Raw genomic sequence first — 26,425 nt, 5'->3', positions numbered from 1 at the left:
ATTAGGGGTATTCAGAGAGATTAAGTTGCTTAGTGTAATATGAGAGAGTGAATAAACTCATTTAGAAAAGGTGGGCTTTTAGTTTCTTGGAATGCAGAAGTCTATTTCTTTCAGAATTCAGGCACTTCACAAATATAAGATCAATTTTTAAAATGTTCATTTAAATAATTCCATGGCATAAATTTAAATTTGATGGCAAAAGGTCCTTTACATGTATTCCTATTCAACAGGCTAAATTTGCTGCAATTACCATGCAGTTTTGAGTGGTTTTTCAGTGTACTATTTTGAGAAAAAAAAATCAAAGGATTTCTATTGAACTGATCCCATTAACCATATTAGAAATAAAGATATGTATATTGAAGGAGGTGCATCTTTTCATTAAAGAAGTAATCACAATTATTTAAAGGAATATGTCATATTTTCGAATCTGATTACAAGACAATTTTGTTCTACATTTAAATTCGGAGGATTTATTATGTAATTACTCAAAAGCAAGTTTAATTAGCCCATAATAGCCAACACATTGCAAAACACATTGCAAAATGCAGCTCAAAATGGAAGATTTTGAGCTGTAGCCAGAAAATCAGCAGTAGTGAGTGTTCCAATTTTGAGAACCTCTAGAGCATCTCCTGAGCATCAGGACAGAGGGTCAGTGCTGAGGACCCTGCTGACATTTAGGGGCAGGACAGGATGGCTGGAGTGTGAGCACTGATGGGCTCATTTGGCTGTCAGGGTACAGCATGATGATGTGTAAACCTTTTTTTCCACATAAATTTAATTCCCTAGAAATTGCAGTAAAGTAAAAACAAATGTTGCATGGTTAAAATAGAAGAAAGTCACCAGAAATCATTCTCACTCAGCTTTCCCCTGCTTTTCTGGGGGCAGTGAAGAAGATTCCAGCCTTCTAGGCAATCAGAATTTTCACTCACCAAAAATGAGGTTCAACCTGGAGACCAGTAGGAAATAAATGCACAGGAAAAAAGGATTTATTTTGGGAGAAAATGTTTTAAATTTGATCTGAACTATATTGATGCCCTCCCCCCACCCTGGGATTTCTGGACATTTTCTTAAGCTAATGGAATGAATTTTTTTTTCTTTTTTTTTGTCACACTTTAGAAAAGCTTGTATTATATTAGCATTTTGTCGTAAGAATGTGATGTTCACCAGGGAGTATTAGTTAAGGCCTGGACTTGAGAGGTGGGTGCAGCTGGATTGAGAAGCAGCCCCTTCCTCCTACTGGGGAGGTTCCTTAGTGTTTTTGAGGATTGTTTGGTTTGCTAAAGCTGCTGGAATGCAATACCAGAGATGGGTTGACTTTTTCAACGGGTATTTCTTAGTTACAAATTTACAGTTGTAAGACCATGAAAATGTCCAAATTAAGGCATCAAGAGGAAGATATCTTCTTGGAGGAAGGGCTGCTGGCTTCCAGGGTTCCTCTGTCATAAGAAGGCACATGGTGACATTTGTTGGCCCTTCTCTCCTGATGGTGGTTTCAATGGCTGTCTCCAAAATGTCTCTGGGCATTTCTTTTGCTCTTAGCTTTTCCCAGAGCATTTTCTTTCTAAGCTCTCTCTTGGTAGGCTCTTTTAACAGACTCCAGTAAAGTGTTATAATCCACCTTGATTTGGGTGGGTAACATATCTCTATGGAAACAACCTAATCAAAATGTCCTACCCACAAAAATCCATAAGAATGGATTAAAAGAACATAGGGTTTTCTGGGGTACATAACAGATTCAAATCAGCACAAGAATCAATTTCTTAGTCTGTTAAGTGGGGATAATAGGGTTGTTACTAGATTGAAAGAAGAGGATGCATGCACAGTTCTTAGCAGAGTGTCTGGCACCTAGTAAGGGTATAATAAATAACTATGATGGATCCAACACTGGATGGGGGACACATATTGCTACTAGAGTTGTTGTTGTGCCAGTGGATGCATTATGCTACCAGGTAGTGAAGCCTCTCCTAAGGCATACAAGTTTGATCTGAGTGAAAAATGTGCACAGTGAGTTCCTTTTGGTGTTAGAGATAGTACACTCTATCAAAGGTCCTAAAGGGTGATGATTGGCTGTCTAAAACAATTACTTAGCAAATAAGTGAGTTTGCTGAGTTACATTAAGCATTTACTCGAAAGTCTGAAAATAAAAGGATGGCTGCTAATACTGAATCCCATACAATAAGTTACCGAAAAATCTGTTCACTACTGAGTCCAGAATATGTTATTAGGCAGCCTCCATGTTTTTGGCTTTAAAGTAGTGATAGCCAGTTTTATATCATGCGTCGCTCTTAGAAAATGCTAAAATATCATAAAAGCATTTCTAAAATATGGTGCATGTCCCATTGAGCTTCAAAAGGAAACAATTTGATGTATTGCCATGCTATAAAATATTCACCAACCTTGAAGGGAGAAATGCAGTATAGATTTAGAAAAGTTCAGGGCAAGTTTATCTCTTATGAAAATGAAATCCAGGAAGAGTAAGCCATGTTCTCTTGTAATTTGTGTCAAATACCTGCTTTGATAATGAAATCAGTTTCTTGTGGCGTTTTCTTTAGCGCTTCATTAATTACTTTTCCAACAATGATATCAGAGGTAAGCCAGCATGTTCTGAAGCCGCTCTGTCAGCCATGCTGCCTCTGTGAATACCCAATATGCTTTCTTTGTTGACTAATGGGCTCCAAGGAGCAAGAAATGCTGCATCACGTCTCGGCCCACAGGTCTTATCAGAGCCATTGCGTGTTGACTGAATCCCTCCCATCATTAGTGGCTGTTTACCCATCAGCAGAGTTTTATAGGAAGCCTGGCCTTGATAATAACATAGAGAAGGCAAAGATGCTTTATGAATCTGCCATGCTTAAAAAGGAGGCAGTAAAGATGCCAGTACAGCTGGAGGCCATCAATTAAATAAATAAAGGAGTAGAAAGAGAACTACCAACGTTTCCACATCTATGCCCACACTCAAATCTGTGTTTCACTGAGTAAACTTTGGAAGTCAGAATGTCTGAGTTCAAATCCCAGTTCAGCCATTTGCTATGTAACCAGAGGCAAATCAGCCCATCTCTGTGTACTTCATTTTTCTCATCTGCAACATGGCGTGAATAATGTTAAATACTCATGGCATTGTTATGCTGATAAAATGAGACCGGAAGGGGAATGTTGCTAATTGGCACTTTAGCATCTGGAAAGTTTTAAAAAGAATTTCTGAATTTTTTCAATATAAAACTTTTCTCAGTAAGCAATATGAAACTAGTAAGGCAAGAGCAGTGCTGCAGCTGGATAAATTTAGGTTGCCAGGGTAGAAAGAAGGACACACATCAGTTGCTATTCTGATTTTTTTCAGGATAAAAGTTTAGCCTCTGCTGCACAGTTTTTGGGAGCAGGAATGATTAACTCTCCTGCCTGCTCTTATAATCTCCTTGTTCTTCCTCCTAAAACATTCAGGAATGCACTAGGCAGCATGACTTAACCCACCCCCTCCCCCTATGCTGGGTGTCTTCTATATTTCCTAATTCTAGGTTTGACATGCTTCTCTCTAATGGGCTAGAGGAGAAGCTGTCCAATCTTTCACCTCAGCTATTGTACTCTCACCAAAAAAGAATGTAATCTTTTCCCAACAAAGGAAAATTGAGACAGCAAGAGCTTCATGCCAGGAATATAAAGATGATCGCCCAAAGCGAGTAGACCCACTGCTAAACCAGGAGAGCGTACCCTGCCTGCTACACAGAATGGTCTGGTTTTATGTAGATGCAGGAATCCAGCTTGAGGAGCAGTGTCCCTAGGACCCGGCGTGCAGCTCTGCAGTCCGAACTCTGCTCTGCCTTTCATCCAGATTGCATCACGGAATTCCAGAGCAGTAAAGGAAGGAGGGAAAAAAGAATTGGCCTAATGATTTTATAAAGAAACCCTACACCTAATCAAAATAATTACTATTTCAAAGATGATAAACCTTGCTTTCAATGTTACCAAAGAGTAGTGCTCAGTGAAGGATGTCATGACACCTAAAAACATAAAATATTGGAATAAAAAATTGAAAGAGAAAGAAATTCAACTCATGCCACCTACAGAAGCCAGGCAGATCCATATAGATAGGATATTGTTTCACAGATAAACAGAAACAAGCTCCACAGGGAGCACCACAATTGATGTCCAGAAACAACATGCCGGGGATGTAAATAAATGACCATTTATGCCACCTGAGCTCACAGGGTCTCTATCCATGAGAGGGAGGGCCCAACCACAGCTGCCCCCATGGAGACGGCAGTGCTCTTGGTGTTGGCTGCCTCAGAGGACTGAGCCATGGCATGCAGTAATATATTGCAGAACTGTCTGATTGTTGGGATAGCAGCTGATTCAATACCTTTTGCAGGGAAGAAAAAGGGGAAATAATCGGACCATCACTACTTTGGTGTAGAACTTTATTCTTCATGTAGCACTTTGTTCTTCTCAGAGCACTTTCCCGTTTATTTTCCTGCCTGATCTGATCCTCATAATAACCCTGTGACGTAAATAATGTGGGTGTCACCCTCATATTTCCTTTTCTAAAAATTTTATTCTAGCAACGTTCATACAACCTTAATTTCCCCTGTTAACCACACTCACATATATAACTCAGTGTTAATTCCTTTCATGAGGTTGTGCTACCATCAAAACCACCCATTACTAAAAGTTTATAATCGACCCAAATAGAAATTCTGTATAATTTAAGTGTTAACTCCTCAATGCCTACCCCCAGCCCAGCCCCTGGTAACCAGTGTTATAGATTGTGATTCTGAGTTTGCTTGTTCTAATTGTTTCATACCAGTGAAATGATACAATATGTGTCCTTTTGTGTCTGGCTTATTTCTCTCAACATGAGGTCTTCAAGGTTCATTCTATGTTGTTGCATGAATCAAAACTTCAGCCAATGAATGAAAAAGCAAAATATGGTCTATACATGCAATGGGAATATTATTTGTTAGTAAAAAGGAATGAAGTTCTGATATGTGCATCATATTTCTGTCATAGAAATGTTCATAGAGGTGAGTGAATTACTCAGACTCACTCAGCAAGTTAGGTAGAGCACCTAGACTAGAATCTTTCTAATCCCATATTCTTTTTATGATTTTGCATTGCTTTTCTAAGATTTGGGGGCAATGCAAGCTCTGTCTATTGGAATGGACAGATAAATTTCAGGAGCTAAAGTGGAGCATAGCTAGAAGGGATAAAACCGAGCAGCTGCTTGGAATAGAGGTCTAAACTGTCATGTCCTCCAGGAAGGGATATAAAATGAAATAATAACAGATTGTTCTGCAGTCATAAGAAATAGAGAAACATTGCATGAATAAAACAGTAATTACCAATAGACAGACCTGGGTTTGAAATTTGGTCATGCCACTTATTCTTCAAAGCCTAAATGGTCTAACCTCTTCGATGCTCAGTTTCCTCGTCTGTGAAGTAGTGAAAATACCTACTGCACAGAACTGATGTGCGGAATATATTAGATAAACTGCATAAAGTGCACGGCATGAATCCTACCATATAATAAAAATTCGACAAAGGTAGTAGCTGTTAACTAGGTAAGAAAAGAATAGAGGTCGCAGTGAAGAAGATTCAGAAATCATAGCAGATGTGTCAAGAATAAATGACAATTCAGTAACATTAAAATGCATCTTTTAAGGGTAAATCTGTGCAACATTTGGGGGGATTTAAGAAAAAGAGTTTTCATAATTCAAGATATTTAAGGAGTTAATCCTGAGATATTGTGAAGTCTTTCATGGAGCTCTTTTAAAGCCAGGCTGTAACTATAAATCCATGACAAAAAAGGACTCTAGAAACTTCTCTCTGAGAATTGGATGTGATGTTGTGATATTAACATGCACACACACAGACACACAGTCCTCATTACTCTAGCTAAAACCCTGATACCATTTTTGTTTACCTATTGTTTTAGTTTGCTAAAGCTGATGAAATGAGATGTACTAGAAATGGGTTGGCTTTTACAATGGTTTCATTAATTTACACATTTACAGCATAAGAATGTCCAAATCAAGGCATCATTAGATGATAGCTGGACTCTCCTGTCTCATGGCGATGCATATAGCTGGGATCTGCTGATACCTTCTCTCCCCAGTTTCGTTGCTTCCAGCTTCTGGCTCCAGTGGCTTCCTCTTCTGTTTTTTTGTATGTTCTCTCTCAGTTTCTTTAGGGTTTCTTTCTGTTTTTTATCTTCTTATAAAGGGCTCCAGTAGAAGTATTAAGACCCACCTTAAATGAGGTGGGGACAGCCCAATTGAAATAACCTAATCAAAAGGTCTCACCTACAATAGGTCTGTACCCATAGGAATGGATTAAAAGAACATGATCTTTTCTGGGGTACACACATCTTCATACCATCATACCTACGAATCAGGTTACTCCAAATTCCTGGTTCCAGACTTGAGGATTTTCCTTGTAATGAATCCCTTAGTTTTGTGAATTTCAACATCTTACATATCAAAAAGTGAAATGCATCTTAAGGGTGAGAAACGAAGCTACTTATTTCTGGGTGATGTAGTCAGTGAGCTCCCAGGAGGAGAAGCTGTTTTGCTATCCATAAACTTCTTTGAGCAAAATTCAGTAATGGAGAGTATAATCTAGATTTCAAAATACAGCTCTCCTCTCATTTTCTGAAATGTAATATGTTTTGATAAAAACACATACAGACACTCTGGGCTCCCTAGCTTGGAAATTGATTTTCTTAATTGAAGGGATGGCTTTTCTTCAGCTTGACTATTATGAAAAGTTTGACTTGACTAATGAGGCCCTTTTTAACCCACTCACTCTAATAGTGACAGGGCTGAAAATTTTCAGGACCCTGGAAACTTCTTCATTTACCCTGTTGAATTTGGACTTAAAATGCCCCAAGTTAATTGTCATCTCTGTAGTTGTGTTGATGAATATAAGACACCCAAATGAATGAAACTGAAGATTGCTTACTTGTTGCCTTCAAATAACTCTATGACTTTGGTCATTGGAATTAAGTGGCAGGTTCCTTGTGGCATGGGCAAAATAAACGCAGACAACAATATTTTCCCCAAGCCCTCTTTATGATCTCCATCTTTCTGACTCATCTATGTTAATGCACATTGATCTTCATACTTCTAGCCAAAGGAGAAGTGATTTCTGATTTAAGTAAAGAAATATCATATTTTCCTTTTACTGAAGACATTATAGGGGATGGGAGTTAGGGAAGGACTGAGGTGAAAATGGTTTAGGAAGAAATGTGCAAAGTTGCTGTCAGTGTTTTGCTCTCTTGTTTACCAACTTTACTCACATTTTTAAAATCCGAGTTCTCTCACAAAAGTTACATTCACTCCAGCCCTCCCCTAAAAGTTTGTGAATTTATAAAAATGTTTTCTTCTAATCAGCAGGAAACATACATTTCGCAGCCAGTGTGTTTGATTTCTATCAGACATTGGGCAATGGGGGACATGGTAGCAAAGAGAAGTAGGGTCACGGGAAACTATTAAAGGATTTATAATCACGTTGGGAAGAGAAGTCTAAAACTGAACAGAAATAAAATATTCAATTAAAATTTCACAATAGTTTAAAATCCATAAAAATGAATGATATGATACATGGTGAAGAGCAGAAGGTTGATGGTGAGATTTCTGCAAATCCTCTCATCTTCTTGATTCTATTCTTTCCATCTTCAACCCATATTTTCCCATCTCTCTCCTGTTCGGAAATTTTCAAGGGTTTTCTAGGTGGCATCCTTTAGGTATCATCTAAAATACCTTCTACTCAGAGAGGCCTTCTTGACCCTTCCTAAAGTCTCTCCCCCAATTATTCTCCATCTCGGTACCCCATTTTTATGTCTTCTTGCTTTATAATAGACTTAAAATTTTAAATTGTTTTGTTTTCTTATATTTTCTATTTTATTTCCAATATACTGTAATTTCTAACAAGGTAGGACCCATGACTGTCTTGGATCCCTGGTATCCTCAACATATAAATAATATAGTGCCTGGCAGATAGTTGTTAGTCAATATTTGTTTAATATTATTTCATTAAATTTTTCAATATGGTTTTATTTTTCCCTGTTTCTCACCTCCATAAATTACTCTATGGTAATAACTAGACAAGATTCCTTCAGAATAAACATATATGAGTATTGGTTGTTTTTCTCTCTTTCCTTACAGAAAATTGAAACATATTACATGAATTAAACTTCCTTTTCCCTTTTCCTAATATATTATGGACATCTCCATAGGTCAATAAATTTGACTCTAATTCCCATCTTTAACTCTCTGATGACTCCAGTGTATGGAATTTATTTATTCTTCAATGGTCTTATTACTTGGTTTCTGAGATGTTATCCTTTTTTTTTTTTTTAACTTTATTACAAACAATATTATTTGCTCACATATCTGTGTACTGGTAAATTTAATTCTGTAGACCGTATTCCCAAAACTACTGTTGATTGATTAAAATATTTGTGTATTTTTAAATGTTTTATATCATAAACTTTAATCATATATGCTAAATTGCAGGAAATAGCATAAGAAAACTGCATGAGCCATTCAGTTGTACCTTATCTATTTTTAATTTGAATACATGTTATTGGATTATTTCCTGAAAACAACCGAACAATTTGGATTCTCACCAATAAAACTGTGCATTTCCCTAACAAGCATCCTTGTCAGTCCTGGACAGTATCACCATTTCTTTCTTTCTTTTTCTTTTTCCTCCCAAATTAGTTGTATACAAAAATGGTATCTTCTCTTTTAGTGAAGGTGAGCATCTTGTGCAGTGTTTATTCATCCATTTAGATCTCCTTTTCACCACTTGCCTATATATATTTATTTTTGTCCATTTTCTTCTAGTGATTGTCTTTTTTTATTTCAATTAATATGGGCACTTCATATTTTAGTGGTATTAACACTTTGTCTGTCATATGTACCCCCCCTTGAATCTCATTTTCACTTGTTAGTGATATCTTTTGCTACATGAAAGTGTTGCTATTTATGGAGTAAAATATGTTGATCTTTCCACTTAGAGCTTCATTCCATGATCTAGAAATTGTATGACAAGTTTCACATCCACCTTCAACTTTCTTCTCAGTCCCCCTCTAAATTTTCTATGCTCCAGACACTCTGACTTTTGTCTAGTTCCTAAAAAGCAAACTCACTATCCTCGAGACCATTCCACAAGTGGCTCCTTCTTATTACGAGAGTCTTCTGTTCGTTTTTCACTTAACTAGCCTCTACTCATTTTCTAGGTCACAGCATATATATCGTGACCTTGAAAAGGTCTTTCTGAGTCCTCAGTCTAAATCGGAATCCCCTACTACATTGCTGTCTGGCAACTTCAGTTTTCCTGCACCGTACACATTCCAGCCATTGATTTATGCTTAACTCTGTGATTATTTGTTGTATGTCTCTCTGCCTCAGTATATTTCAAGTTCCATGTGGCCAGGTTTGTCTTGTTATCCGCTATTCCCTCAGGACAAAGTATAGCTCCTTACATAAGACTGGAGATCATTATACGTTTCTTGACAGAAGGAGTGAACATTCGTAAAGAAATCTTCATAGCAGAGGGGGATTTTAAGCTAAGCCTTGAGGAATAAGTAATATTTAGACAGGCAGAAGGAGGAAGAGCGTATGAACAAGGCATTTATGATGCTGTATCGGGACCGGGGAACAGCAATGAGATTAGAACTGAACTCCAGCTGAGAGGAAGGGAAGACAAGTTTGGATGGGTCCGTGAGGGCAGAGTGAGGGGTTGAGAGGACAGTAGTCTCATTGACACTCGAGTAGACACTGGTCGCTTTCAAGGGTTCAAATAAAGCCTTCCAGGCACAGTGACCATGCAGAAGGTCTGTGAAACTTGCAGGTGACAAAGCTGCGGACACATCATTTACAGTATCAGGGTAATTGAAGAAGAGGCTGTTGTAAACCACAGCCACTACACTGTGGTTCCCCCCAGGGATGAGGGGGAGAGCATGTATGGTATCCACATGTGTGTGTGGTTTTCCACTGCATTTTCTACTCCCTGCATGGCCATTTGAGGTAGCAGCCTGCCCCTCGTAGACGCTGTCTGTCATGCAGATACATGATGCGTTTTTCTATGCCTGGAATCCCTTCCCATATTGCTGCTGCAGCTTTCTGGAGAAAATTATAATCCTCTCAGTCTCAGAGCGGCAGCCCATGCACTTCAAAGCTACATTTGCTTGAGTGGCTTTGAAAGAAGTAGAGGAAAATGTCAGAGGCTTAATGATCATTCTCCAAGTTTCCCCGTTCACTGGGGAAGGGCTACGATGGAGCAGACACGTTCTCTTTCAAACTGCCCGTCTGACCTACGGGGTGTGCAGACAGGGTTGGAATTGGTGGGAAGGGGGGGATGCAAGTTATTTGAAACCTCCAGCATCTGTCATTTCTCAAAAAAATCGCGTCCATGTCATCTAAGTCATTGTTTGCCAGCTTTCCTGTAAACGGGGCATTTAAACATTCGTCCTTGTGATAAATTTGATCATCATAGTTTCTTCTGGCCTTCATTGAGTTGCAGCACAAAAATGGAAAAAAGTAAACTTTGTTTTAGATATGGGGGCAGAAACCTGTGCCAGTCTCAATTCACAAACACTGCAGGAGCCTATAATTCCAATTTTCTTTTCACGGTGTTAATGAAACCGGGTACTGGAAAAGTAAAATCTTCTCCCATAAATCTGAAACCATTTTCAAGGCTAATCTAGATTCATAATAACTTCTACATCTATTAAGACACAGTACAAAACTCTGGTCTAATGAGATCATTTTAGAGAACTCTGTTCCTAGATGGAGTGGGCACAGGAATTTAAAATCAATTACTTTTTAGTTTAATCATGAAAAAACCAGAAAGATGTGTAAAGATTCCTGATGAGAAAAACTCCAATAAATTCATCTTACCAATAGGTTTAAAAGAAAAAAAAAACATCATAAGACAGAATATCTCAGAATTCTGGTTAGCCAAATGATATATGTTGAACATTATAGAGTCTTATGATCATTTATATACCCCTCCTAATATGAAATATATAAGCCAAATTCTATTTGTTGTCAGTGGTATGTTTTATTCTTTATTGTTTCTTAAGGTTGAATAAGCTCTTAAAAGTTTTTCCCTTAAATCTCAAAAACTGAATTTTTGTCGCCATCAATATATAAGTGGAACTCTTGTTTCATCCTTGATGTGACAGGGTCAGGTTGATAATGTACCTAAATACTAACAATCTATACAGAAGAAACAAAACCAGCAATAAAAATTGCCTAGAAACTACAGTTTCACTCTACAAAGCTAACTTTGGAAAGAACATAAATATGATAAGATTACAATGAAAGAACAGGTTCTCCAAGTATTTGAAATAGTTTCATAAAAGTGACAATTTGAGTGATAAAAAGAGCATCTAATGAGATGGTTATTGTCTTGGCTAAGCCATCAATGGAAATATAAGTTCCCATCGCCCTCCAAAACCTCATTCTACATCACGAGAATTAGGAATTTAAGCACCATGTCTGGTGCAGTATTGTAAAAACATCAATCCAGAACAGTTCTATATATATATATTTTTGGTAACAAGATTTGCTTGCTACTTTTCCAATCTCAGAAAGAATAGCCAAAGGATGCCAAACACTCTCCATTGCAAAGTGAAACCTCTTTAGGAAAAAAATACATTAATATTTAAAAATTTACCTTTCAAAATGCTCAGTTATTTTAGAACTTCAGTTGTGAATCTTCTTGCCAAGTAAATGTGGGCTTTACACTTCCTGTGTACATCTACTAAGAGTCCGATCAGGTACAATCAATGACAAACCGGCAAAAACAGGCTCCAGTACAAGGCTTAATGGGACACCTCCATCCACATAACAGAACCTTTTAAAAATTAGTAATTAAGAATCATTTGTTTTGAGAGAGTAAAAAATTTTATTCCATAAACAAATTTTGAAATTTAGTTTCTGTAGTAAAGAATGCCAATAAAAAACACAGATGATATTCTTGAACAGTCATATTTAGACTTTCTTTTTGCCAGTCAGGACCAGTTTGTTGTGATTTAAAGTTAGAAACTTGGCCATGAGTATTGTAGATTATTCAACATGTCTCTAAGGCGCTCACCAAGGTCAAGAGGCAGAGTGCTGACCTCTGCTGGCTGGACCTTCTTTACTCCCTGTTCTCTCTGCCCGAGGGCCACCCTCAAGCTTAAATCCTTGGCTGGCAGAGGGACCCTGAGAAGCGGGAGTAAGGAGAAAGATGTAGATGGAAGAATAGAGAGGTGCTTTAGAGGAGGAGACAGAGGGCCAGAGGGGCTGGTAAGAAATGAGGCCTGCCACAAACAGCCTCTCTGCTCTGCACTACAGCCTGATGTGATTCAGTGCTCCTCTGGTGGTATTTCATAACTGTATCGAAATGAGTTCCTCTTTGGGGAAATGATGTTCTCTCTCAGATACAGTGCCAACAGCTGCCAAAAATAAAGACAGAACACACATCAGGACAATTGCCTTTCCTGTCGTGGTAGTTTAACTATCTCAGCAATTTCAAGGAAAAGTTAAGTTCTTAAGGATTTCATTTTTTAAGTTTTTTATGCAAAGCAACAATTATGTTTATTATTCTTTTTTATATGCTAAGGCACTGGAACATGTCTTTTGCACTTACTGTGCATTTTCCACAACAAATTATCATCCATTATGAATAAATTGGTTTAGAGTATGATGTGGAAATATGTTAATAACTGTCCTTAACACTTGAATGCTTATGCCTACCTAAGGAATCACAACATTAATTAGATAACTAAAAACAAGAAAAATTATAGCGCTAACATAGAGGCTTTTTTGAGAAATTTACTGGCCAAAGCAGCCCATGTGGAAAACTTCTTGCCAAAGATTAAGGGTCAGGGGAAAGAGAGAGGGAGAAGAGAAATGATAAATGTTATGAAAACTACTTTTCATCTGTCTTGTAAGACAAAGTCATAACCCACTGTTTATCAATATGTGCATCCCCAGGAATGTCTTCATATCCATTTGACTGCGAAGTGGCTCATATGAAAGGGCTCATAACCCTTGGGACAGCTTTTTCTTTGCCAGGTGCAATCAATAGCTTCTGAATCATTTAGCCTAAAATGCCAGAAAAAATAAAAATTGCCATTAAGGTGTACATATGTACTCTCCCTGTATGTAACAGACCAAGCAGCTTGCATTTGATTCCAGTGGACTCTGAAGGGCTCAGAAAGAGGGGCACGCTTCAGTAAAATGGAGAGTCAGAATTACTTGGGAAAACTTTGCTAAACACAATAATCTGTTGTTATACTCTTCACTTAGATTGTCATTGTGTGTAGCTCATGATAATTTTTTTTTTTTAATGAGTCATTGAAGTAGTATAAATGGACTTAAGCACTTAGGAAATTTCATCTGGTCTTTGCTTTTTTCTTGCTTATAACCTAGCCCCCGTATATGTGCCATGACAAAAGTTGAGTATTTGCCTATTTCTGGTCATACCAGATAATTCTTAAATGTCTTGGCTTACTCAGTGGTCACCATCGGTCCTACAGGAGTTTTCACTAACTGGGGACCCTTAAGCTCCGGGGCCTAACCCGGTGAACTGGACTTCTTAGTTTTACCTACAAATTGCATTTAACTTTTGATCATTCAAGGGCTTAATTTATGTGTGTTCCTATTCTTCTAGCTGCCACTCCTTTATTCTCTCTTACTTGGCTTTTGTGTCCTTATTACATGCTGGGACAAAGAAAGGCAGCATGGTTTGTTTACTTGGTTCTTTGCACTGCTTAGAAAAATCTGCTGTAGTTTGTTTTAAATTGTTAAAACTGTCTTACGGTTCCCTATATTATGGATTGTGGAGAGAATGGAAAATTCTTAAATTCATGAAATATAAGAATTTCCTATGAATTCCTCCAACTAAATTCCTTTTTCTCAAATTGCCATAAATGGTTAAGAGATAAGGGCATTTGTTTAAATAAACGAAACAATTAAACAAAGTATATATGAAGACGTTTAGCATTAAGCTTATTAGCCATGCCTACTATTCTCTACATTAAAATTAATAGGGAAATTTCTCAAAGATTTTTCAGTGAACATCAAACGAAACCATTAATGACAATCAATAAGTGAAACTGCATTTATAATTCATGAATTAAAAAAAGATTTTCATGGCTTTCATTATACATCTGGGAGACATGTCCCATTAGCACTTTAGTATGTAAATATCTCTGATGTTAGCCAAAAAGTTAAGAAAACTATAACTTAGCCTTCAGATTTGAAGCATAGACAGAAAGAATTTATTAATGAACAAATTAAGATATGGAAACATGCATATTCCAAACAGACTCATAACAACACTCTGGTGCCTATTAAATTTTTAATGTGAGTTGGGGCAAAAAAAGAAGAAAATATTTTTTTCCTTGGGTTTAGGTTGTATAAGTTTTAAGTAGATTATTTTTAAAATACAATATTTAAAATCCTTATTTGCATTAGGATTGATAGAAATATGTTTAGAACCTTATGCGACTTAAGCAACATTTAGACTTTATTTTCCTTAAACAAGGAAGGCTTATCAAATACTCATGAGGCAACACTGAAGTATTTAAGGCTTTGCATTGTTCTTTATTAACTCATTCTCATTTTAAAATCAATTTGCTATTGTGCTACAGGCACAGTTGTTTTGAAAACATATCAAAAATATTTGATCAGAAAAAGTAGAATCCTCAGTTAAGATAGTCCATCTATGAGACCAATTCCCAAATGAAAAATTATATACATATTCTTATTATAGAAAAATTAAACGATGCATTCCATTAAAGGCTGGCAAGAATTATCAGTGTGAGTTATATGACTATATGATTAGGATTTTATCTCTACCTCCCCCATTCTGTTTTGACAAAGTGAGATAACTGTGAAAATGTGTTTAAAAGTAAAGCATTCTATCAGGTGAGAAACAATTATTTACGTAACATTTAAATAAAATTCCTTGTCTCAGCTTTTGTGACTTCCTGACAAAAGAATGCTCTGAAAAATGAGCAAGTAGAAAGTTATCATTTAGTGAAAGTTAGCAGCTGAGCTAATTGGCAGACTTTAGCCAAGATCACTATATTTGAAAGAAAAAGTGCTGCCTTTGGTTTGTCAGGTAGTGACAGAGTTCCTGAAGTAGATTCTATTCTTCTTGAGAGGAAATTAATTTCATGTAATCAAACACTGTGGATTATAGTTGTTGTCTGCTACCCTGAGCACAGAAGCAACTCCAAGGCTTTTTATTCAGCAACATTACATGGGCTTTTGTAAAACAAACAGTGACACATTCAGCAGAGAAAAGTTTCACCTGCTGCATTTTGTGGCTCCAGACCATGGTATATTGCTGCTTTGAGATGGAGAGCTATTGCTTTGTAAGTAACTATATTTGTAAGGCTTTATTTTGGGAAGGAAATGAAAGTGACAGCTACAAACCCACATTTAGGCAGAAGAAATCTTGGTGACGTTCAGAAATGAAATTGCAAAGCAGTTAGAGCTATATAGTTGGTAAATGATTCCCAGAGATAAACATGTAAAAATAGAAATATTTAAAATAATCACTAAGTAATATTTAATAATAGTGAAATAAAAGTACAATTTTAGTTTTCTTGAACTCTTTGATTCCTGGGTGTGTGTGCATGTAACCAGTATATATGCAATCTTGAGGTTATTTGCATTTATTCTGCATAATTTTTAGAGGGAAGAGTCTTGAAAGTTAATGCAGTTTTAATGTATTTGACAGGAGATCATTTTCTGTTGGACAATGGAGATGATGATGATGCTTTAGGGAAAGACAGAAAACACAATCCATAGAGAAAAATGAGCTAGGGTCAAAGGTGGGATAGAATCCCATTTCCCACCAGGTCCAATTATTCTAAATAAAAAACAAGCTTAGTGTGTAGAGAAAAAGACCTACCTGCACTCACGCCCATCACCCTTGGGTACCACCTGTCTATCAGCTAAACCAAATATGGTCAACTTCTATGCCTGCCTAGGCCCTGGAGAAGACATTAAGGCACCCTGGAATGCATTTCTTGTACCTGAGTAAGAGCCTTATTTATATTTTCAGAAGATTGGAGGAGGATTTTGTCAATTGAAAAGAGGGAAGACAGCCAGTCATTTATTTATTATTATTTAGTGGGTAGTGACTCAAAACCAGTCTAGAAGGTATGTAAGGCCCAGAAAGAATATTTCTTTACTTTCTCTTCCAAAGCACAGCTTTAGGGATCACTCCACCACTGCCAATGAAGAAATGAGACACATACATAATCTTGTAAACAAATAAATCAACTAACCTCCATCAGAAAAGGAAATGTGTTCTGTTTTCATTTATAAAGATGTGACTAAAATTACACTTTGAAGAGCAGGCAATTAGACTTTTCAAAATGCCTAGATTAGCTTATTGTTCAATGCTATATTCACTGCCTCTTTTCATTGATAGAGTGGAAATGTGATTTTTAAAGTAATCCCAAGTTTAGCTATGCTGATTCAGGGTCTAGAGTTAGCCCCACATGTTCTGTAGCAATCTTAAAATGACGCCCCCTAATATTACAGGGTAGGTCTGGGTTTATGGTTTCTGCCTAACACACCAGCATGGCCCTGGAGAGCTAAATGGAGCTTATTTGGGGATGCATTTGAAAGAACCTGCTAATAAAATTGATAGGTGTGGAACAAGAAAAAAAAAAAAAAGTTGGCAACAAATTTCTCCCCGAACGCTTTGATTCACAGTCACTAGTTTTTAATGACCGTGAGGCACAGAGACTGCTATGCTTAGCAGCAGTACACCTTTCCTAAAGCAGTAGGTGCTGTTCCATTAGGCACAGAAATAGATGGCAAATGTTAATGTAGCTCTCCGGTACTCAGTAAACTCAATAATCACATTGCGTTTGTTCTCGTCCTCTTTCCCACAGCCAACCCAACCCGAGCAGGTGGGAGAGAGCCGTACCCGGGCTCGGCCGAGGTGATCCGGGAATCCAGCAGCACCACCGGCATGGTTGTCGGGATAGTGGCGGCTGCCGCCCTCTGCATCCTCATCCTCCTCTACGCCATGTACAAGTACAGAAACCGCGATGAAGGCTCCTACCACGTGGACGAGAGTCGAAACTACATCAGTAACTCAGCGCAGTCCAATGGGGCTGTTGTCAAGGAGAAACAACCCAGCAGTGCGAAAAGCGCCAACAAAAACAAGAAAAATAAGGATAAAGAGTATTACGTCTGATCCCAAGATCTTAAAAGGACACGTGTATAGAGATAGTCTTCATTTTATCTGAGACATAATATAAACTTATTTACTTTCCTTTTTACAAGCACATACAAAAGAAGACAGGGAATGCAATCAGGAAGGAAAGTCTGTTTTTAAAAAATAAAAACAAGTATCTCACGCTCTTGTTTCTCAAAAGAAGAAAAACAAACAAAAAAACAAAAACAAAACAGGGGCCAATAAATTCCCTAACATCCACAGTGTTTTCATTTACTCTGCCTGTCTTTATGTTGCTGGAACATTTCTAAAGACAGTGATGACCGCACGATTCATAAAGCAAAGGAGTATTACAACATCGAGGCACAACACAAAACAACACAAAACACAATACACACAAAAAAGAAGCTACCTATGATCCTGGATTTAGCCAAAGTGCTAGCGCTTTCCTGAGAAGTCAGTTAGTTCGATTGCCAGAGAAGACTGTCATTTTGAGTGACTCAACCTGCAAACCTTTAAGAGTTGGCTGCCTGGTGCAAGTGGAGCAGTGGCTGGAACTTGCACTTGAAATACAGTGCTGGCTTTTTTTGAAGACTTGTGTAGGAACACAATCAAAAAGCCCCTTTCTGGTTGTAAGGGAAAAAAAAAGTATGGAGGCCTTATTTTCAAAAATGTGAAATATAAGGCACATTTTCACACTAAAATTTAAAAACAAAAACAAAACAAGAGGGCATAGATGCAATCATTGGGAAATTTTCATGCACGCTTAATATGTTATTACATATGTTTATATAAAATCCATCTCTGTGTGCTTTCTGAACTGTGATAAGTGATGTTTTATAGCCTGTTGTATAGAAAATGCAAAATATATCTCTGCTCTTCAGCCATTTTTGGTAAATTCAATGTTATAAGTGTTGCTAAGTATAGGGAGTTTTATGACATCTGAAGCAACAGTTATTTCAGTTCTTTCTTTTGCCACCATTATAAATTGCCACATTTACTTTTTCTAAAAAAAATTACAGTGTAGTGTTTATTCTAAGGAAGATATGTATGAATGTATATAACAAGACTCAGCTACTTTTTCTTTTTTCTTCTTACATGTAGCGCCTTCATTCTGTTTGCTATTAAGTTTTAGTATTTGTATGAAAGGTGTGAATTAGAAGGTAAAATATATACGTATGTATCTTATAATCTTCTTTTCTTCCCCCAGTACTCACATTCCCCATATGCATCTGCTATTTGCAATTACACACATGCACACACACACACACACACATACACACAAACATTGCTGACCACCAGAATCCATCAGATAGGATTGCAAACCCAAACATGCATATGGTAGCAAATATTTACTGACAAATTGAAAAACAGGAAGGAAGATAGTTGTGCCAAGGTATTGATGACAAATAGGGTGATTTGCTTCATTGAGATCTTGCTCCCAGGAAACCCTGAAAAGATTTTAGTCCTTAACGAAATGGAACCTTTTCTTATCAAATAGAGTAGCACTGGTATACTGTTGCATGAATATGAATCATTATGTGGGCAGGTGAAAGAAGCAAAATCGGTTGATCTACATCTAAACCCTGGCTGCTGCAATTAAAAACTTACATTTCCAATAAAATTACAGATATTTATCTCAGAACCTGATGTGCATGATAAACATTTTTAGAAAGTGAACACTTTCTCAACCAAGTATTTTCAACAATTTTTGATTCTGTATTATTACTCATCTTAAAAGATCATCCCCTATCTGTTGATTACTGACAATATTTTACTTGTCTGGTTTTACATATGTATCATTAAATGTAGTTTTTAACATACGTTGAACTGTAGAGTAGTATAGATTATACACTTGTTTTGCATATTATTTCAATGATGTTCATAGCAATAAATTATTATGAGAAAGTAATGCAAATATAATGCATTATTAGATTGTGAGGTGATCCTTCAGTAAAAATTGGTTGCATCACTTGAACATCTGCTAAAAGAATGATATGACATTTCATAGAAAAGAATACTTAGCTTTAATCAGCAGAGGCAAAAAAAAAAAGCAAAGTGTCTTTTTTGACACTTTAGTAGATGAGAAAAGCTGAGCAGTGGCTTGGATTTCCAGACATAGTACCTTAGAAATGTGTCTAACTCATAAAAAAAATCACCACTGTCCATGGTTGCCAAGTAATTGTTGTACATGAAAAGTCTTAAAGGCTCTCTGGGGTAGAAGGTATAAAACTAAAATTTAATCTCCATTACTTGTGTTTCAGGGTTTTGTTTTGTTTTTTCTTTTTTAAATTTGCCAGGCTTAAGAATTCACAAGTCTTTTATTTTCTTCTCATTCAGTCTTACTCAGGGAAAGCCAATGAAATAAGAAGGAATTATGAAACCACTAACTCATAGCTTGAGGTTTTCAAGAGAAAGTTACTTTTCCATGTGAGGTACTGAACTTCAACTGGTTTCTGGGAAAGATTCTAAAAGATGATAGAAAATATGTTGGATAGTGGTATTGTTAAACAGTATGGTGGTTGGGATGGATTTCAACATTTCCAGCGTAGATTTTAAAATTTCAGGCAATGACATGATCTGATGCTGCCAGAAAAAAATATTTCTAATGTTATTGGCCTGTACAAAATCTAATGATTTTTTCTGGGTTTTCTTCTGAATAAGAAAGACAAAAGAGGAGCATGAACTAAGAAGAGAAAAAGAAGTGAATAAAACCCCCAAGAATCTTCATACCAAAAGTAGTAGGGCTCCACGCATGGTACACAGTTACTAGAGGATTTCACACTCCCTGGCATTAATTTGACTACATCTCTAGACTAACTTTTCTGATCGAGTATGCTTCTTCTTTTTTATCCATGTAATGTGTTGCCTTTAAAAACAACAACAACAACAAATACAATAATATGTGAAGTGGTCAATCCCTAAGACATCCGAGAAAGGCTACATGACCTACCCTTCTAGTGCTTTGTGTGATTGGATATCTAAGGGGTTCTTTTTTGTTTGTTTCTTTGGTTTGGTTTGGTTCGTTTTTCTGTTGCAAGGCCAATTTATCAATTATTGGAAATGCTAAGCAAGTGGAATTTACTGTTTTGTTAATAAAATATTTCTTAATACAACTGTGGATTTACTGACCTAGAAATTCTGTGCGGCACCATTTTGTGATCGACTGGCACAGTTAAGGAAGACCACATTTGAAAGAAAGAACAGTCCTTAGACAGCCAGGAGAAGGATGTCATCTCTGCTTTTCTGAATTGCATGATTCGTTATGCACCTGCACATCTATAGACTTAAAGATACAGCCACTAAATGTACTTGTGTTTACATCTGTTCTTCTTGATATACTTGACACCAGAAATTCACAGAACTAGTAGAAAACAATATAGAGAGGCAGATTCACAAATAAGCTTTTCTCTACAAGAAGCAAAGGAATTCGAGTCATAAATCTGGGACAAAATTCAGACACTACCACCTACTGGCTATGAGCTACCAAATTTCCCTGACTCACTTTTGTCATCTGCAAATAAAGGATAAAAATACCAACCTCATAGGGCAATAAGGATAATAAGAGCTAATATTGTGCCTGGCACAACAAAGTGCAAATAAAGGTGGCTAGTGATAATATTATTATTTTCCATAAAAATAATTACTGATTCAAGAAAACAAATGGACGGTGCAGGGGTGGTTCAGTGGTAGAATGCTAGCGTTCCCTGCGGGAGACCTGGGTTCGATTCCTGGACCATGCACCAAAAGAGAAAACATATGTCAATCATGTTTGCTCAGATTGTGTCATTTGACAAATAAACAAAGAAAAAACATGTATATAAAGGAACACAATCATTTCTCATATAATTATGTTTATTTTCCACAAAATCTGTCATTTTGGAGATTAGATGTCCCATCATCAACTAGTTTTTGTTAAGTTTCAGTCCAACAGGTTGTGACTTTTATAAAGTCCTTTGAAAATAATCTTATAGGAAAGCATATTTGATCTTTTTCTCTCCCCCAAAGTAAAAAGTTTGAACAAGAATGCTGAATCCATTTTGTAGCTACATTGATTTAAACACATCTTATTTGTTTCTAATGATTTTTTAAAATGTAGTCAGAGTACAATCCATATCTTTAAGGACTAAATTAAAGAGTATATAATTTTGCTTACTTAAAAAAAATGGGTGGCATTTCAAAGATGGTGACATGTAAAGCTCATTAGCAGTAGACAAGCCAAGGATTTTTGATCTGTAAGGCAGAAATCTCCAGAGCCCAATGATTAAGCATCAGAGGTTATTGACCTCTAACTCTCTCTATATAATGAAGTATATACATTTTGTTACATATTATATTTATATATAATGTAGTGTGTTTATATACACACACACACATAATTTGCCAGGTCTGTACAGATGAGTGTTTTCCTGGGAAGAGTGTTTCATTAGGTTCATCAAATCCTCAGAGGATCCCAGAATTCCCCCGAAAGACTAAGAACCGCTGAAATAGACACTGGACATAAACAAAACTTTGTTATAAAAATAATGCTGAAGATGGATGCTTCAGTGAGAGCTGTGAGTGTATCAAAGATGTCATGAACTAACTTTGTTATTAGTACTATAACAATGTACATAGGAAGTGTCCTTTCCTATATTTGATGTTCAGTTATATAACTTTTATACAAATTAATCTCGCTTCATTTTTGCAAGTTCAATCTCCAAATATTTACTGAACACAGTTATATGCAAATAACTCGGTTCACCCTGTATATATCCACTCTTTTGAACAACTTGATTTTCATTTAAAAGCTTAGTTCTCCAAGGATCCAAAGCCTTGATGGAACACCTTAAAGACACCAATTGCATCCATCTTTAAGCCCTTTAGAGGGCATCAATATTTGAGAGTGGTGGGTGACTAAAAACATCACTAATTGACACCTAAAACTCAGCTATTTTTTAATTAACCAACAAGGAGAAGACATTTTTCTATGAGGGTTGTATACATAAGACATCTTCAATACTTCTTGATAATTATCTTATCAAAGAGGCTGAGAGGTTCAACACTAGCTATGCTTTCTGTGGGCAGTGAATGCTTCCCCCCCAAACAACATAGCAATTCTGGGTAAAGGACTTGGGCATTCAGGTGGTGGCATCCTATGTCTCTCATCTGGATTTTATCCTTGTGAAAGAGATGGTGATGGTTAACAAGTACCATTGAGTAGCCTTGATTAAGAGTACAAAATAACTCCTTGAAAAAATGGAATATGGGGCTCCAATACAAATAGCAATAAATGAAAAGAGTCATAATGGAAGCTTCTTGTCCATGATGCTTCAGATATTTACTCTTTAGAACAATATGCTCTTACAGTTAAAAAAAGTTCTTCAATAATGAAGCATAGAGGTAAGATACTGATGTGTCACAAGACTCAAATGTAAGACAATGTGTTTTGAGGTCTAAATCCCAGTTCTGAAATGTTTTAGCTGTGGGACCTTGAGAAATTGCTCAGTCATACTAAATTTATTCAGTTGCAAAAAAGGAGATAATAAAACTAAAACTTTATTAGGTTGCGTGGATTAAGTCCTGTAATGCACTTAAATGATATGCATGGTAAGAGTTCAGTATTTTTTATTAAAATATAAAAGCTAAAATACTAATCACCTCTTTAGCAAGGAAAATGGAAATGTCTTGGCAACTACTAACAAAGTAGAATTATAATGAAATTAGAGATTTAACATAAATAATATTTTATAAGTCCAGGACAACATTTCTTTCAATACATGCTACTTTTACAATGTCCCAATGTGCTGTCCACCACAATTAAAGGAGTGAGTTACTGCTTTGCAAGGAAATCTGTTTCATTGTACGATAGTGTGGTTTCTTATTTCTAGCCCCTCTAACTTCACTAGTTGGTTATAATTCTCACTGAGCAAAATAGAATCTATCCCCTCTTCTAAATGGCAACCTTCCAAATATCATCACCTTCTCCCCAATCTGACTTAGATTTCTCTTTTCCAACATTTATACACTGTTTGCATTGGCCCTTATTCAAATTACATGCATTCTAAATTTCTCCTGACCTCTTCCAGCTCTTCCTTTGAACCTCTCTTCTCAAACTGTGGTATCGAAACAACCACAGTATTTATGATCAGCCAAGTTTTAATGGGTTTATCACCTTCCTTGAACTTTATTTGACACTTAAAGTTTCATTATCTTTTCAAAATTTATATTCGTTAAATCATATTGTGAATTTGTAATAAACTAAAACCATCAGATTTTTTTTTCAAGGCAATTTCCTTTCACCTGTACCTGTGGAATTTATTATTTGAACTTGAATAAGGGATTTTCTATTTAACCATGAGAAATCTCCTCTTACTGAATTTGAATACTAGCCAGTTGAGAGTCATTTTTATCTTAGTTTTTTTCACAAGTTGTCCTAATAGTCAGCATCAGCTAATTTGACGAGGTTTCTTACATATTTACATACATATTGGTGAAAATCTATTTACCAGAAGTGATCTGTGAGGCAGGCTTCAAAGACCTTTCTCTAAGAAAATGATTTTCACTTGGGGACAATTTTGCTCTCCAGGGGATATTTGGTGGTGACTAGAGACAGTTTGGTTGTCTCCAAACAGTTTAACTGACCAGAATGGGGAGTGTGGTGCTGGCCTCTAATGAATAGAAGGCAGAGATGCTGCTATACACCCTGTAGTATGCAGGACAGCCTGCTGCCCTCTTCCCCTTGCCCCCAGTACAATCTTGTGTGGAATGCCAATAGTGTTGATATTGGGAACTCTACCTAGGATAATACATATTAACTTTCCAATAATCTTTGAGGGGATTTGCTCAACAAGGTTTATTTCTTGTCTTTCGGAAGATTATGAGAAATTCTGGCCTGCCAGAGACCTGAGTTCAATTCCCGGAGCCTGGCCATGCCAAAAACAGAAAGAGGATTATGTCAGTTTCACTCAGTTTCCTCGCAATCAAGCCACAGGATAATTTCCTCCTTACCTGTGTGCAAATCTATTAGGAAAGTGAATTAACTTCATTTGTAATGCTGTTTTTGAATTATAATCACTTCTTTTACAAAGTGGCCATGAAATACCTGTTTTTAAAAATAATTCTAAAAGTTCATCATTGTAGAATCTGAAATATCTTTGAGCATTATTTTTGAACTCAGAGACACATTTCATTCCTCCATGCATTTCATTCCTCCATTTTTCTGGCATCATTTCTAAAATGACACTTTCTAAAATGTCAAAATAGCTAATACAGTTCCCTTGGTCCCATTCAAGTTCTCTCATGACACGGAAATGAACTGGTCTTAATTTGCTAAATTTTCGAAAAAGGAATCTGAAAAGCATTTACTCTTTGCCTATCCTGAGCATTAATTCTCACTGGTACCCTAGTTTGGAGGGTCTGATTTTAAATGGTTCCACCATAGGTGTTTGATTTCTGGCCTGCTTAGTCCAACCCAGAATCTCCAATAAGTATTCTATTTATTTTGTATCATTTGTAAAAGGCAATATCAATAAGTCAGAAAGTTCTTCAGAAATGTATTTCCAGGGCACATTGAGGAAGTGAATTGGTGAAAGGAAGGAGACCAGTGAAGATTGAATTATATAGTAGGCTACTGCCATAGGCAATAGAAATTCAGTACTACTCATGAATCCTAGAGGAAATTATAGAAAATGTTTCAGGATTGTCCCACCTGAGGACCAAGGACATTGGGATATTTATCATCAGTTCTTGTCACTGTTGGTTAAGGAGTGCAGTGGGATAGGGGTGATACTTAGCTCCAAAGTACTTGGGGTGACTTTGCAACCTCAGTTAGTAGGCATTGTGGTCCAGACAGAAACCTCAACCAAAAAGTTGTGTTTGCTGCTGGAAGCCATTGAGTCTTTGTTCTCCAGAATGCTGAGTGCTAAGTGATATGGGTGGGTCAACTACAGGATCTGCTACAATTTTTAATCCCCTTATGACTTAATTTCACTTGCATTGAATGCATTGTTTCTGTATAGAAGAATCAGTTCTAAATTAAAGAGCACATTCTCTAAAATGAGTTGATTCCACTCTTAGAGCAGTCCTTTTATTTGCTCTGTGGCTCTGTGATGTTTTTTTTAGGGCCACAATGGTTGCAGTCATTTTCTATTATAAATGAATAGCCCAGGGACTTGATTCCTTTTCTCAGTTCTAGTGAGATAATGTATCAGAGTGTTTTATCACATACAGTAACTAAAGTCCAACATCCAGATAAAAGTCCTCCTCAATATAATCTAAGACCACTGGACATGTCCTAGGTCTCTGTGGATGAAGAAAAGGTAGCTATGAGAATCAGATTTACCTCTATTTTTGCCCATTTGCTCTTCACCTATGACTCTTGTGTCTCACTGCTCACTGTAAATTTGTCTTAGGTATCTGCCATTAGCTGGAAGGATAGGAGTAAGAGCTATTCTTCCCTATCAGGTAAAACACACACACACACAAAGAACGAACTGCCAAAGAATACTTTAAACATTTTTTGCCCCAAGTCCCCAGAAATAAATTGGAATTTTATAGAATCAGGAGATGGAGTGGAGGAGGTTGCCCCAGTGGCGTGGTTGACTTGCCCAGGCAGACCATACGTGACGGAAGAGCTCAGCCATGGACAGGTGGCCTTCGTCAATGTGGATATCCCTTGAATGGTGGAAAGTTTTCCACATAGATCCCTTCTCATTTCTTTATACTCTTCCTGTCTCCCCTTGAGCCAGTCCTTTTAACCTCACTGTTTTTGTTCCTCCTGTGACGAAGAAATCTCATGATCTTTTGGATGGGTATTAAGGTCTGGCCACTCTGGATTTCTTCTGGGCAATGCTTCCAGTCCTGGATATGGAGAAAGGGAGGGGCAATATCCAAATGGTCTGATACTCTGGATGCATTTAATTTTTCTCATTTTCTTTCTGCTTTTCTTGATGGTTCCTACGTATGAAAAAAAAAAAATCAGGCTTTGCACTGCAAGTTGTTCTCTTGCCAACAACCCTCATGAATTCCTTCCCTGATCACTTACTTTTGGACCTGATTATACTACAAGAGCTCATGTCTCCTAACTGGTCCTGAATTATGTTAAAAAGACTTTCCATGGTATTAGAAGAAGCCACATTCCCTTACCTCTCCATGACTGCTCCAACCCTCAATTCTGCCCTCAGAAGGCAGGGATAGGAGGTTGTGGTATCCAGAGGCAGTTTCAGACTGTGAGTTATCAGATAGCTCA

At 36.9% G+C, this 26,425-nt stretch overlaps 1 protein-coding gene across 21 annotated transcripts in view; it reads left to right on the top strand.

Moving 5' to 3' along the window:
* The window catches only part of NRXN1 (neurexin 1), a 1,149,661-nt gene extending 1,129,349 nt beyond the window's left edge, over positions 1 to 20,312 (top strand). For all 21 annotated transcript variants that reach the window (XM_077134200.1, XM_077134199.1, XM_077134208.1 and 18 more), the window contains one exon: positions 16,910 to 20,312. In XM_077134200.1, coding sequence (XP_076990315.1) covers positions 16,910 to 17,217 — 308 coding nt within the window. In that variant the 3' untranslated portion in view covers positions 17,218 to 20,312. The remainder of the gene's footprint in view (positions 1 to 16,909) is intronic.
* Positions 20,313 to 26,425: the final 6,113 nt, after the last annotated feature.

Source organism: Tamandua tetradactyla, chromosome 17 (genome assembly GCF_023851605.1).
Source record: "Tamandua tetradactyla isolate mTamTet1 chromosome 17, mTamTet1.pri, whole genome shotgun sequence".
Taxonomy (NCBI): domain Eukaryota; kingdom Metazoa; phylum Chordata; class Mammalia; order Pilosa; family Myrmecophagidae; genus Tamandua; species Tamandua tetradactyla.
The sequence above is the reverse complement of the archived record's forward strand: the minus strand, read 5'-3'. Positions and strand labels throughout refer to the sequence as shown.